The sequence below is a fragment of the Schistocerca serialis genome, chromosome 3 (assembly GCF_023864345.2).
Source record: "Schistocerca serialis cubense isolate TAMUIC-IGC-003099 chromosome 3, iqSchSeri2.2, whole genome shotgun sequence".
NCBI classification, from domain to species: Eukaryota; Metazoa; Arthropoda; class Insecta; order Orthoptera; family Acrididae; genus Schistocerca; species Schistocerca serialis.
This window is the reverse complement of record NC_064640.1, coordinates 362868040-362883612: the sequence shown is the minus strand read 5'-3', so window position 1 is coordinate 362883612 and position 15573 is coordinate 362868040. Positions and strand designations below refer to the sequence as shown.

The following is a 15573-nucleotide window of genomic DNA, read 5'->3' as shown; positions in this document are numbered from 1 at the left end:
GCCTGGTACATTTTTGAGCACTGAAACAATATCGTTGCTTCCGTCTTTGACTTCAGTTTCACACGTGAATTCAAAGTTAAAATGTCCACCTTTACAGTCTAAAAGAATTTTCCAATACCTTTCAAATGGTATATTCAGAATCTCTTCTCATGCTTCAGCCAACCACCTTAAGACATGTAGCAAGTTAATCCTCTTCAAACTAGTTATAAGGTCTTCAGTTTTATCAGTCACTGAGATGATGGTGGCAATACTTATTTATAGCATTGAAGGGTGCCACTGACAAAGAGCAATCACATTTGGTAGTCAAAATAACGCTTTCATATCTCCATCTGCGATTTTGTTGCTGGCAGAATGCCGTAGTGCATTATCACGAAGCTTTTGTCAATAAGTTATTGTCTTTTAAATCTTTCTCTATAGCTGGAATGAATTCCTTTTGGAACCAGGTTTTAAACATTTCTGAATTCATTAATGCTTTCTTTTGACGAGTATAATGTAGGGCAGTGAATCCCGATTTTTCAGAATTCTGAAAGCTCTACGTTCCGATGGTTTCCCTATTAATGTAACCAGTTACTGCAAGCCACTATGACAATCAGTTTCTTTCTTTTCTTGTGTGTGGCTGCCACAGCTTCCTCTTTTGAAGCAAGCATTTTCATAGGGAGCATCTTGCAATTTAAACCACTCTCATCACAATTGTAGAACTCTTTGCCAGAAATTCCTTCCCCATCAGCTAACTTTGAAAGATGGTAATTAAATAACAGCAGAACATAACTGTCAATGGATAAAGCCTCTCCACTAATAGTAATCTGGTAAATACTGAGCCACCTTTTCCACCAATCCAATCATCCATCACTGGCAGTAAATTCAGAGTCTTCTCATTCTATGCAGATGGAAAACAAAAATGCAACACCAGAAGGTAATTAATGTAGAGTAACGAAATTTTGGGAACACATTTGTCTAGTAACATATTTAAGTGATTAACATTGCAAGATCGCAGGTTAATGTCAGTGTGAGAGAAGACAATGTAAATGTTAAATGCTGGTACATTAATAGCTTGTGTAACAGCAAGAATATTGAATGCAAGCGTGCAAATGGGCATGCTTTGTGTTGTACAGGTGCTCGATTTCAGTTCTGGTGATGGAGTTTCATGCCTGTTGCACTTGGTTGGTCAATACAGAGATGGTTAATGCTGGTTGTGGATGACATTGGAGTTGTCATCTGATGATGTCCCATATGTGCTCGACTGGAGTCAGATCTGGTGATCGTGCAGACCAAGGCAATATGTCGACACACTATAGAGCACGTTGAATTACAACATCAGTATGTGAGCAAGAGTTATCCTATTGGAAAATACCCCCTGGAATGCTCTTCGTGAATAGAAGCACAACCGATCGAATCACCGGGGTGATGTACAAATTTGCAGTCAGTGTGTGGAATAACCACGAGAATGCTCCTGCTGTCCTACAAAATCACACCCCAGACCACAACTCCAGGTGTGGGGCCAGTGTGTCTAGCACACAGCCAGGTTGGGTGCAGGCCCTCAACTGGCCACCTCCTAACCAATACATGGCCCTCACTGGCACTGAGGCAGAACACACTTTCATTACAAAACGCAACAGAGCTCCACCCAGCCCACCAATGAACTCTCACTGGACACCACTGAAGTTGCAAATGGTGATGGTTTGCAGTCAGTGGAATGTGTGTTATAGGACCCCTGGCTCTGAGCTGTCCTAGAAGTAACTGATTTGTAACACTTTGATGTGTCACGGTGGTACCAACTGCTGCCCAGCAGACTGCTGCTGCAGATGCACTACAATCCACCAGAGCCATATTCCAAACACAATAATCTTCCCCCTCAGTAGTGCTACATGTCCCCTGATGAACATTAACTCACCACGTCCAGTCTCAAAGGTAACTACTGCTCATGACTGTTACAGTGTGTATTTAAATCAAACCAGATTTGGATCCTCACACTGGCACTACTAGTGTTATTTTTATGCAACTGGTGCGAAACTGGGATAGTCATCACCTTTCAGATGTGGAACTATGCCAACCAACTTTTGCATCACACAACTTCTACTTAGTGATGCGATTCCCCCCTCCCCATTGCTGAACTTGCTGCTGATATTGCAATGCTGCTGCCTACAATATCGGCCCAGTAATGGGCAAACCTTTTCTTCTTAAATGTTTTTCAACTTCTTTACGCTTACCTTTCAACACAGTCATCCTTACTTTCACTAGCTTAGGAAACACATCACTTTTAAATTTCTGCTAGATTTTTCTTCCAGTCTCAAAAAGTACTTTTTCTTACCCCTAACTCCAAAGAAATACTTTTGACTGCTATTTCAGAATCCAGTTGCATAACGGCACATGGATTCTGACCCATAGCCGCTACAAGATTTTTTTGTTTATCAATCATTTCGGGCTCTTTAATCAGAACACAAAGGACCACACAAAACAACAACATAATAATGCACACATTTTAGTATTCTGACACTCAACTGAACAAACAAAGAACACAGGGTTTCCAACAGAGCTGCTCTTGATGCATGTTCACTGTTTGTGAGAACTTCTAAGTACCATTTTTTGAAGAGTAGTTCTGTTAATTTATTCTATATTAACAACATAGAATGTATCTTATAATTGAGATTATGAGTGTGCCAGAAGCACAAAAGATGCATAAAACATTTTGAAGGGCACACAGCAATGCATCTGGCACCTGCTTGCTAAAGCTTTGGAAAAGTAAAGTGGGTACATTAAATTAATTCTCCTTTTATCATGGAGAAGTATTATTATGATATTAAGTTGGTCAGATAGTACAGAGGCTGCATAGAGTGTACAGTAGACTCTGGACTATCCAGCTCTGAAAGCACTAAATGAGGTTTCAGTCCATCTTCACTACTCTTTTCTTTTTTATCTTGTCAGTATTATTTCCAATGCATGTGAATTTGTTTAAAAGTGTTATTCTGTAGCAGTAGAATTTTACAGTTAGAAGAACTTCACGACAGTCCAGCATCAGATTCATGTTGTCAATATGTAAAGGAAACCATGTGAGATTTTCATCAAAGAAGGCATATTTAATATTTGTTGCACTGGTTGCAGGTAATTTTGTGAATGCCAGATGCATAAAGATTATGTCTGGCAGTTTTATATTGTGAGTAAATTTCCTACTTAGGATGTTGTTAGTACTGAAACTTATATTTACATCTGTGTTTATGAATAGCCTTGCTAAGTTGTCAGACATTATACCAAGATATGGGATTTTTACATATTGAACTGCTGATATGCTGTCAGTCGTGAGTGTAATTTGATGATGTATGTTGAGTTTATTTTTTATCTGTTGTGACATTCATTCATGAGTGAAATATCACATCCATTGTTCATTGCAGTACATTTTATGGTTTTCATTTCTTGTTGGAGTTCTGTGTGCTGAAATGGAAATTTTTGATCTCTGTACAGTAGTGCTGATCTACATGAAGCTTTTTGTGGGAGGTGGGATCTGTGGAAGAGTTTGGTATAATGGTGACTATACCATTAGGTTTTCTATGAACATTGAGAGAGACATTTTGTTTCTGTTTTGATATTTTCATGTCAGGAAAAGGTATAGTATTGTTCCCTTCACGCTCAGTGGTGAACTGGATATTTTTATGTATGCTACTGAATTTATTAAAAAGGTCTATTACTTCATCATCTGTTTTGGTTTGGTTTTGTTTTGCTTTAGGGCAGAAAAACAACTGAAGTAATATGCGCCCAAGTCAAAACTATAGAACACAAAGTCAGAGAAGAGTTAAAAAAAATGACTATACTTCAGTCCCAACTAACATAATAGAAGACAACTGAAAATGGCCTTTGCAATATTGCTTTGGCGGATAAAAAGTAAAACGCGGTCGACAGCCTGCACATCGTTTGTTAAAACGGTCGTTAACTCAGATGGCAAACGCAAGCAGAAATATAAATGGTTAAGAAATGAGCATTCCATCAAGAAGTGGCGGACAGTTAAAACTTGGGCGCAATGTGTAAAAAGTGGAGGGGTATCACCACTTAACAAATGACAATGGCTAAAAAGGCATTTCCCAATATGTAGCCTAGTTCAAATGACCTCCTCCTGGTGGGAGGGCCGGGGAGTCATCCAAGCTGCTGGGAGAGGCTTAATAATCCTGAGCTTATTCCCTTCATCATCTGTGCCATCAAACGGAATGAGTGTGCCATCTACATACCTATTACAGAATTTAACTTGTGATGTTATCTTTTAGCATCAATATTTCATTCTCTATATCACTGATAAATATTTCTGCTATTAGGCTTCCCGTTGATAGCCCTAGAGCGTGCTTGTAAATTTTGTTGTTGAAAGAGAAGTAATTACGTGAGAGCACTAAATTAAGTACACTAATAAGTGCTATTATTTTTGGTCTGCTCACTGTCTTGTTTGTCAATAGGTTCTTTCTTACTAACTTAACTGTTTCATTTACAGGTATATTGCTGTACTTGTTTACAATATCTAGGAATATGAACTTAGCTTGAGGTTGTACAGTCAGGTCATTCATATTGTTAATAAAGTTCAAATGTGTATTTTTTACAAGTCGGTCAGTTAGTTAGTTAGTTCTCTCATTAATTTGTAGGCTTGGCTATTAATTGAGTTCATGATAGGCCTGTTTGGTGTATTGGTCTTGTGGACCTTTGGCTGCACTGTGAGTCTAGGGGCTGTGGGATTCATTACAATAAGGCCCTGTACTTCATTCTTAGTGAAAAGGATGTTACTGCTGTTAAGACATTTTCTTATTTTATCCTGTAACTTTTGTGTGAGGTTGATCTGGGCTTCATGTATGTGTTGTTTGTAAAGAATTCAAGTGTTTTTAGTATATAATCACCCTTACACATAATAACTGTTGTGGAACCCTTATCAGATTTCACTGCCAGCGCATTAAGCTTTTGCATTTGGTTATAGATGGATTTAAGTACATTTATTTAAAAATTTTTTGTTCTTGTTGCTTTAGTAGCTATGTGTTTTTGTCAAGTTTTATCAGACTTTTGGCCTAGTACTGTTTGTTCAGTGTTGTTAAGTTTTGTACAATCAGCAGCTATTCTTAGTGAGCATATGGTACCTTTTCTATTATTGTCATTGTTGTTTGGTTTTAAATTATACTCTATGTCTGTATTGAGCAGTGCTATTTCAGTCTGACTGAATTTAATGTCAGCTATACTTAGAACTCCGGGGGAAAATTTGTGGGTGTTCCTGTTCTTATTTATGTATTTATTCATACGCAGCTTGGTTTCCTTTCTCAAACATGCATATAGATCAATGCTATACTGAGCCAAGAAATTTCCACTTCAACATCCAGAACTCCAACAAGAAATGGAAACCATAAAATGTATCACAATAAACAAGGGATATGAACCTTTGCTCATTAATACAGTGTCACCACAGATAAAAAAAGTAAACTGAAGAAACATCATCAAACAACACCCACAACTGTTATCCTGCCAACAGTTGAATACGTAAAACTGCCATACCTTGATGATGATAGTTCAGTTTATTTTCTTTATCTGTGCTGACAAATTAGCAAGGCTATCCAAAAACACATATGTAAATGTAAGTACCAACACCAACAAGAACCAAAGTTGGAAGCTTATTCACAATACAAAACTGTCAGTCACAGATCTTGATGCATCTGGCATTTTCAAAATTTCCTGCAACCAATGCAACAAATATTCCATTGGCCAATCAAGCAGAAATTTCAGCATTTGATTTAAAGAGCATTTAGACTGCTACAGACTGGATAAATGTAACAATTCAGCATTAGCAATGCACATTAAAGATGCAGGCCACCTTCTGAAAAATCAAAGAAAACACTAAAATTTTGCACCAAACTGGGAAAACCAAAAGAACAGATATCATGGAAGAAATGGAAATTTTCATTCAGGATACAAAATAGGGAGATAGGGAGATAATACTCTTAATGAAATATCTAAACTCAAGAACTCAAAACTCTTCAGTAGTCTTAAGCCAATTCTACTGCAATACTAAGATGTGCTAATCTGGAGGGGGGGTGGGGGAACCTACCAGACTGCCAGGAGTGCAAATATCAATGTAAAATGCAACAGACAATACTCAAGTCACATGCTGCAAGGCTGCCATATTGTATTAAGCGTATAGTGTTTACATGTACACAGAAAACTTCATGCAGTGAATTATATATATAAAAAAAAACAGAGGCAAAATCAATAGTGGAATATTGTAGTGCCTGACAACAGCTCCGCCAGTGTACCAATGACTCAAGTGAAGCTTTGGGGTGCCAAAATCTTAAGTGAATAACTTCAAATGTAAGAGTGTATTACACAATTCTCGTACCAAACGACTGGTGCAAAAGTATCTGCATTCCACACAGGCTGTGGTGTCAATCATAAGAAACAATGAGATACAGCTCCACACCAGAAGAAGACATTATTACACATCAATTTCTGGCTAATCACTGCCTCCCTCCCCCTCCCCTCACCTCCAAATAACCCAGCAGTGAACAATAAACAAAACAGGCTACGTTAAATTAGTTTAAGACATTTTATTTTTAGGTAATAACTAAGACTGGAAAAAGATCATAAGATTTAAAAGTAATACACAAACAGAGAGCACTGGGCACGGCTCTTGCAAAGAGGGTAACTTTTAGGAAGTTCCCTTGAGGGCTGATATTTTACCGTGCAAGTATGTCAGAGTGCATTAACAGTGCTAAAATTAAAATACCATTCTGAAAGGAAGGCCAGCACTAATAAGAAGATAACTCCCAAAGCCCCATTCATATAAAATGCAGAGCAGCACCAACAGAAACCGCACTGATGGCATCTGAGGTGTTTTCTTATCTCTATAGTGCACACCAAGTAGCTGTTCATCATCCATACTAATTCTTTCACTATTTAACTGATAAGTGCTCACTACGAGAACTAATTGGTAGGGACACAAAAAAAAAGCATTTTATTTTATGACCAATTTATGATGTAGTGTGAACACAGTAGATAAACTGAGTTGTTAGTTTAATTTGAAGTGCAACCAAGCGCATTTCAGTGTTTCCTTCACCTCTGCCTCAGATATTCGTCACTTCATATTTCTCAAAAGCTTGCTGGTTTCAATCAAAACTTAATCTTCCCAACAATAATGAAGCACTCTTCAAACACTTATCTTAGACTACACATAATAGTTTTATCCAGCGACATCAGATTTCCCAACATTTTTCCACAACAAATCATACCAAAAATAATGCAGTTTGGAGGTATCTTTCATTTAGTGCATGAATTAAAGTGCATATTTTTGTAGCAGGCAAGTATGATGATGAAAATCACCAAATACTGCTCTTATTTTCACTTTGTGTCTGCTCAATCTGCTTCTGTGAGCCAACTGCAGCACAGGACACATGATTTCATGCAAATGTGTTTCTGGCAGTAAAGTAGAATGCTGACAACGTTTATTTAAATTATTATTCAATATTATTTATACTATTTTGTGGATGAAGTTTGTGGCGAGAGCTTGATCTGTTGCATAGTCTGGGTTCTATATAAAGTTGAAAGGCGATTAGATACGATATTGAAACTGAAGTGCTGCTTAAGATTCTTTTTATATTTATACTTGTGTGTTATGAAAATATGTAGTTAACTGATGCATCATATAAAAGATCTCACAAAAATGTGTCATTTTTTGTACAATAGGTTGTGCAAAAGTGTCAGGAAAAGTCACATCTGTGACTAAAACTATTACTGGAATAGTGTTCATTGGAAGCAGGGTATTTTCATTTGACATCACATCTTGACGTTCTGACAGAGCTGATTTCAGTTCACACGTTGTATATGGACAGTTTCACACATCATCTGTTTTTCAACATAAAACTTAGCCTTTCCTACATTCTGATTTTATTGTGAAGCTGCAGAGAAGGACATTGGGCATCTGAGTTGGTTATCTGGATGCTGTCTTCTCCTGTTGCCCGAGTTATATCTTATGGGCTCTAAACTAGAATGTTATTTAATGTAACAGTGAGTACAAATTATCATCATCTTCCAGAATGCCTCTTTCTTGATTCCCACAATTTTATCGAGGAAGTAGAATGGTTTATGGAGCATACTGATTCTTGCAATGATCTTTTTTTGCTCTCTTTAAAAATATTCCTGGCTGTAGTCATAATTATTCTAAATGCTGCTAAATTTCCTGTAGATGGACTATTTCCAAATCTTAGCAGCCCTCAATTATTCAATGTAGATTGACAAATTTTGTTCCACCGTGGAAAAGGCTGTACATTTTGGAACAAATCCATCAGTGGCTTTGTGGATGACCTCTTATCACATGCTTTGCCCATTCCTGGATGCTATTATTGCAAGCAGCTGACTGTCCAGCATCCAGTAATCCTTACTGAACACTCAATTTTGTGTCTGTCATTTGATACCGCTTACTTCTGTTAGATAGCTAATATCTTCATTTACATCTATATATACACTCCAAAACTCACTGTACAGTCCAGAGCACAGGGTACTTTGCCTCAATATTAGTGATGTTCTTTTCCATTCCATTTGCATATCAAGTGAAAGAAGAACACGTGTGTCTCTATATGTACCCTAATCTCTTGCATATTGTTCTCATGACCCATACATGAGATGTAGGATAGTGGCAGTAGCATGATTACACAGTTTTCCTTGAATACAGCTTCTCTAAATGGGTTTTCACAAGAACAAAATGATGAACATTCAATGCTGGAACAATACTCTACAACTGGTTACATTAGTGTCTTGTATGCAACTTCCTTTGTAGAAGCACTGGACCCTTAAAATAAATCTAAGTCACCCATTTGCCTTCCCTCAAACCAATTTTATGTGACTGTCTTGTTTAATGTTGTTCCTTGGTATTACACTTGAATTCTTGAACAATGCAATATGCTGCTGATCTTGTAATAGAATTTTCTCTCTCTCTCTATTACAGATATTTTCTTGTATTGATTCACATTTAAAGAGACAGATGAAAGTTGTCACTGGAATACAGATTTTCTGTAATCACAGGCATATAGATCTACTTTGTACTTTATCTTTCACTTTCTCCAACAGTGGTCTTAACAGATTAGTGTGTCCCTCCTTCAAGTGCCAACAATTTTAACAGTGAGATTTTCCATTTTCTTTCCTATAATCTTTCCACGACAATGGGGAAACTGTGACTGATGACAATTACTTGAAGGCAGCATCATTCATTGTTTTTGTAACTGGAATCACCAAACCTGTGCGCCAAAATGAGTGTTGCATGTTCTAGCATAGCCTAGCAGTTAATTTCCCTTTTAAATATTTATTTTCATTAAATTTATGAGTTGCTACATACTGTATTGGTCACAGGAGGAAGTGATTCAGAGGGTAATGGTTCCCGAATTAAGAGTTTAAGGATTTAAAGTGAGCTAGCACATGTAGAGAGAGAGAGAGAGAGAGAGAGAGAAAGAGGGGGGGGGGATGAGGAGGGGAGGGCAGGCCATTGAAAAGGAGAGTGCATTGAAATGACAAGACAGGGAAGAGGGGACTGAAAAAAATGGACAAACTGGTTGTCAACAAAAAGGAAAAAGGAGAAATGTAAAAAGCAAAAGGATACAAAAAGGCTAGATGTGTAGAGTTCACATGTGAGTTCACTACACTCAGCTGGCAGCTACACGGGTAGCGGAGGCTGTGTGGCGTGGACTGGGCGGTTTTTTAGGTTAGAGGGCCTCGGGAAAGTACGGGGTGGGCTGCAATCTTAAAGGGTGAATGGCAAATACAGGACGTGCTTGGATCAAGGAACAGTTGGAATTGTAGTTGTAAATTGTTGTAGTTGTGCTGGGAAAGTCCCTGAGCTTCAAGCGCTAATAGAAAGCACAGAAACTGAAATCGTTATAGGTACAGAAAGCTGGCTAAAGCCTGAAATAAGTTCTGCAGAAATTTTTACGAAGTCTCAGACGGTGTTCAGGAAAGATGGTTCCCGAATTAAGAGTTTAAGGATTTAAAGTGAGCTAGCACATGTAGAGAGAGAGAGAGAGAGAGAGAGAGAGAGAGAGAGAGAGAGGGGGGGGGGGATGAGGAGGGGAGGGCAGGCCATTGAAAAGGAGAGTGCATTGAAATGACAAGACAGGGAAGAGGGGACTGAAAAAAATGGACAAACTGGTTGTCAACAAAAAGGAAAAAGGAGAAATGTAAAAAGCAAAAGGATACAAAAAGGCTAGATGTGTAGAGTTCACATGTGAGTTCACTACACTCAGCTGGCAGCTACACGGGTAGCGGAGGCTGTGTGGCGTGGACTGGGCGGTTTTTTAGGTTAGAGGGCCTCGGGAAAGTACGGGGTGGGCTGCAATCTTAAAGGGTGAATGGCAAATACAGGACGTGCTTGGATCAAGGAACAGTTGGAATTGTAGTTGTAAATTGTTGTAGTTGTGCTGGGAAAGTCCCTGAGCTTCAAGCGCTAATAGAAAGCACAGAAACTGAAATCGTTATAGGTACAGAAAGCTGGCTAAAGCCTGAAATAAGTTCTGCAGAAATTTTTACGAAGTCTCAGACGGTGTTCAGGAAAGATAGATTAGGCAGAATTGGTGGTGGAGTGTTTGTGTCTGTGAGTAGTGGTTTATCTTGTAGTGAAGTCGAAGTAGATACTCCGTGCGAATTGGTATGGATGGAGGTTATACTTAACAGCCGAACTAAGTTAATAATTGGCTCCTTCTACCGACCCCCAGATTCCGATGATATAGCTGCTGAACAGTTCAGAGAAAATTTGAGTCTCATAACAAGTAAATAGTTGGTGGGGACTTCTACCTTCCCTCGATATGTTGGCAAAAATACTTGTTCAAAGCCAGTGGTACACAGAAAACATCTTCCGAGATTGTCCTAAATGCTTTCTCCGAAAATTATTTCGAGCAGTTAGTCCATGAACCCACGCGAATTGAAATGGTTGCGAAAACACACTTGACCTCTTAGCCACAAACAATCCAGAGCTAATAGAGAGCATCATGACTGATACAGGGATTAGTGATCACAAGGTCGTTGTAGCTAGGCTCAATACCGTTTCTTCCAAATCCACCAGAAACAAACGCAAAATAATTTTATTTAAAAAAGCGCATTAAGTGTCACTAGAAGTCTTCCTAAGAGACAATCTCCATTCCTTCCGAACTGACTATGTAAATGTAGATGAGATGTGGCTCAAATTCATAGATATAGTAGCAACAGAAATTGAGAGATTCATACCTCATAAATTGGTAAGAGATGGAACTGATCCCCCATGGTACACAAAACAGGTCTGAACGCTGTTGCAGAGGCAACAGAAAAAGCATGCGAAGTTCAGAAGAACGCGAAATCCCGAAGATTGGCTAAAATTTACAGATGCGAGAAATATGGCATGGACTTCAATGCGAGATGCCTTTAATAGGTTCCACAACGAAACATTGTCTCGAAATTTGGTAGAAAATCCGAAGAAATTCTGCTCGTATGTAAAGCACACAAGCGGCAAGACGCAGTCAATACCCCCGCTGCGCAGTGCCGATGGTACTGTTACTGATGACTGTGCCGCTAAAGCGGAGTTATTGAACACAGTTTTCCGAAATTCCTTCACCAGAGAAGACGAATGGAATATCCCAGAATTTGAAACATGAACAGCTGCTAGCATGAGATTCTTAGAAGTAGATACCTTAGGGGTTGTGAAGCAACTCAAATCGCTTGATACAGGCAAGTCTTCAGGTCCAGATTGTATACCGATTAGGTTTCTTTCAGATTATGCTGATACAATAGCTCCCTACTTAGCAATCATATACAACCGCTCGCTCACCCATAGATCTATACCTACAGACTGGAAAATTGTGCAGGTCGCACCAGTGTTTAAGAAGGGTAGTAGGAGTAATCCATCAAACTACAGACCTATATCATTGACGTCGATTTGCAGTAGGGTTTTGGAGCATATACTGTATTCAAACATTATGAATCACCTCGAAGGGAACGATCTATTGATATGTAATCAGCATGGTTTCAGAAAACATCATTCTTGTGCAATGCAGCTAGCTCTTTATTCGCACGAAGTAATGGCCGCTATCGACAGGGGATCTCAAGTTGATTCCGTACTTCTAGATTTCCGGAAAGCTTTTGACACCGTTCCTCACAAGCAACTTCTAATCAAAGTGCAGGCCTATGGGGTATCGTCTCAGTTGTGCGACTGGATTTGTGATTTCCTGTCAGGAAGGTCGCAGTTCGTAGTAATAGATGGTAAATCATCGAGTAAAACTGAAGTGATATCAGGTGTTCCCCAGGGAAGCGTCCTGGGACCTCTGCTGTTCCTGATCTACATAAATGACCTGGGTGACAATCTGAGCAGTTCTCTTAGGTTATTCGCAGATGATGCTGTAATTTACCGTCTAGTAAGGTCATCTGAATACCAGTATCAGTTGCAAAGCGATTTAGAAAAGGTTGCTGTATGGCGTGGCAGGTGGCAGTTGACACTAAATAACGAAGAGTGTGAGGTGATCCACATGAGTTCCAAAAGAAATCCGTTGGAATTCGATTACTCAATAAATAGTACAATTCTCAAGGCTGTCAATTCAACTAAGTACCTGGGTGCAAAAATTATGAACAATTTCAGTTGGAAAGACCACATAGATAATATTGTGGGGAAGGCGAGCCAAAGGTTGCATTTCATTGGCAGGACACTTAGAAGATGCAACAAGTCCACTAAAGAGACAGCTTACACTACACTCGTTCGTCCTCTGTTAGAATATTGCTGCGCGGTGTGGGATCCTTACCAGGTGGGATTGACGGAGGACATCGAAAGGGTGCAAAAAAGGGCATCTCGTTTTGTATTATCATGTAATAGGGGAGAGAGTGTGGCAGATATGATACGCGAGTTGGGATGGAAGTCATTAAAGCAAAGACGTTTTTCGTGGCGGCGAGATCTATTTACGATATTTCAGTCACCAACTTTCTCTTCCGAATGCGAAAATATTTTGTTGAGCCCAACCTACATAGGTAGGAACGATCATCAAAATAAAATAAGAGAAATCAGAGCTCGAACAGAAAGGTTTAGGTGTTCGTTTTTCCCGCTCGCTGTTCGGGAGTGGAATGGTAGAGAGGTAGTATGATTGTGGTTCGATGAACCCTCTGCCAAGCACTTAAATGTGAATTGCAGAGTAATCACATAGATGTAGAGAGGAACCATCACTAGACTGTGGGAGAATGGGGAAATAAGGGGAGAGAAGTACAGGGCAGACTTGTCCTATGTATACAATCCACCTACAATTATACAAGTGAATGGAAGTTTGCTAGTGACTGTATCATGTAAGAAGAAAATGAAGTGCTTCCAGAAAATCTGATGGATCACATTAATGTTTTGAAATATGACTTATTCACTGAAGATGAAAGTATTCACTATTGTGGAAACAATTTAACTATGTAATCTTTTAAAGTATCTTCACACACATTTGAAGTGTAACTCCCTACTCAAACACAGCATACTGCAGGATGTCTGTATACAAGTCAGATTGGAGCATATATCAATGATACAATTTTTGTCATACATTGCTATGAATCATATTCCCAAATTGACATTACCAGCTGCCCAAAAATGGTAGAATTACTACTATACTAAGTATTTTGATGTCTGAACATTGATTTTCAGGTACTTGAAATTTTGAATATGATGTAATATCATCATGATCACACCAGGCATAGCTCAAAAATGTTTACTTTCAAAATAATGTGTGAAGCTTCATTTTGGTGATATACAGATAAATTATGAAACTGCACTGCATAAAGCTACATATAAAACATCCTTTTTTAACCAAGTACTATAACATTTCCTTAAATTCTTATGTCAGCTACCACATGAAGTTAGCAGTTAATTAAGAAACTCTGGGCAGGGAATGAAGAAATCTGACAACCAATCACGAACATTTAATATAATTCATGTGCAGTGTAGACCTTCCAATGAAGATGAACTATTAGAACAGACTACAAAAGGATATGTACCTGCTCTGATGCAAGAGGCTCGTCAGTATTGTGCACTGTTACACTTGTAGAGTCAAGTCTGCAGATTTCTTCGTGTTCCTGAAACCAAGACAAATCATTTATACTTTTAAGTAAGATAATACAACAGAATTTTTTAAACAAACCTTTCTCCAATAAAATCTTTAGGCACATTTGTTAGACTAACATCCTTCCTTATATATAATGGTATTATGTAAACACACCAGACAAAAATTATTAGTAAACTCCAGGACACATCTTGCTAACACCATGTAATGCAGCCAATGGCCTTGGCTGCTTCAACATGGACAAAAAGTTTCTTAAGAGATGTCATATTCAGCTGAAGTAGATGGGGTAGAGCCACTAAATTGCAAGGATGTTGAGTGCTACATTTCACCCAATGTTCCAAACAGTTCCAGACATTTTCTATACAAGGGCTAATGATAGTGATATGTCCATCTTCCTGGCTTTCCATACAATTACACGTACATATGGTTTCTCTCACACAGTTACATGTACATCTGCTTTTCTCATATCACCCCCATTTCCTTTCAATTAACAGGGGTCATATCAGCAATTACTGAAAGCTATCACAGTTTCTTCAAGGCTTGTCTTGGATATTTCATTCATTGAAATCTTCACTTCATGGTCAAAGAAGTTGGTGTATCACATACAAAATGTACTCAGCCGCACCCAGCCAGCGACAATGCACGACACCTCAGTAAACATATCATTTCATCTACTGAGACAAAAATGAGATTTTTCCAGATTTTTTCATATTTCCCTGATTTCTCTGACATGTTTGAAATTCCCTGATTTCCAGAACCTGTGGCAACTCCCAGCAACAACTATACTGTGCTTTCCTTACTCAGACAACTATTCCTCAACACTGCTCTCAATGCTTCAACCACTGCCAACTTACAAACTGTGTCAATGATGACGACGATGGGGATGAATGTGGTCCTGCTCAACAATATGGCCATCAATGCCCTTACAAAGAGGGAGGGTGTGTGTGTGTGTGTGTGTGTCGGAGGGGGGGGGGGGGGGGGAGGGGGAGGGGGAGGAGGAGGAAGGCTATCCTCATAGGCAAAGCTGCTTAAAATATGCATGTATCAATTATTTAAAAAAAAAATACTGTCATGATGCACTAAACTATGGCACTGAAACTCAAGCAATAAAAATGCTAAACTTCATGGGCAAGTTATTCATTTGAGCATACTAACCTGTCCTCCTGAGCTCTTTAGTGATGCGACCCAGCAGTTCACAAAATTTCAAAACCTGTGACCAGTGTCCACTTCATTGACAATGGTGGGCAGACCTCCAACCGAACTGAGAGTTGCACTCATGTCAGTATATAAAACACTCACAGCCAAAACATGCTGAACCAAAAGAAGCACACCGCAAATTTCACAAGAGCAGTGCATCCTCCTTTCAGAGGAGGTAACCATGTGTTAATGGACAGTGTCTTACTGCTGTCTGGTGAGCAGTACTTTTCTCCATCAGTGCGGTCAATATGAAGTCCGCCACGTTTGTGCAGACGATTTGAGTGACCTCAGTTTGGTGTTTACCACTTCCAACCATCTAGCCTCCTACTGATGCAAA

General features: G+C 39.0%; 1 protein-coding gene across 1 annotated transcript in view; it reads right to left on the bottom strand.

The window, feature by feature from the left end:
• Positions 1-15573, bottom strand: part of LOC126470173 (uncharacterized) — a 271424-nt gene that overhangs the window by 38389 nt on the left and 217462 nt on the right. The window contains exon 8 of the mRNA XM_050097819.1: positions 13975-14052. Within this exon, the coding sequence (XP_049953776.1) occupies positions 13975-14052 (78 nt within the window). The remainder of the gene's footprint in view (positions 1-13974; positions 14053-15573) is intronic.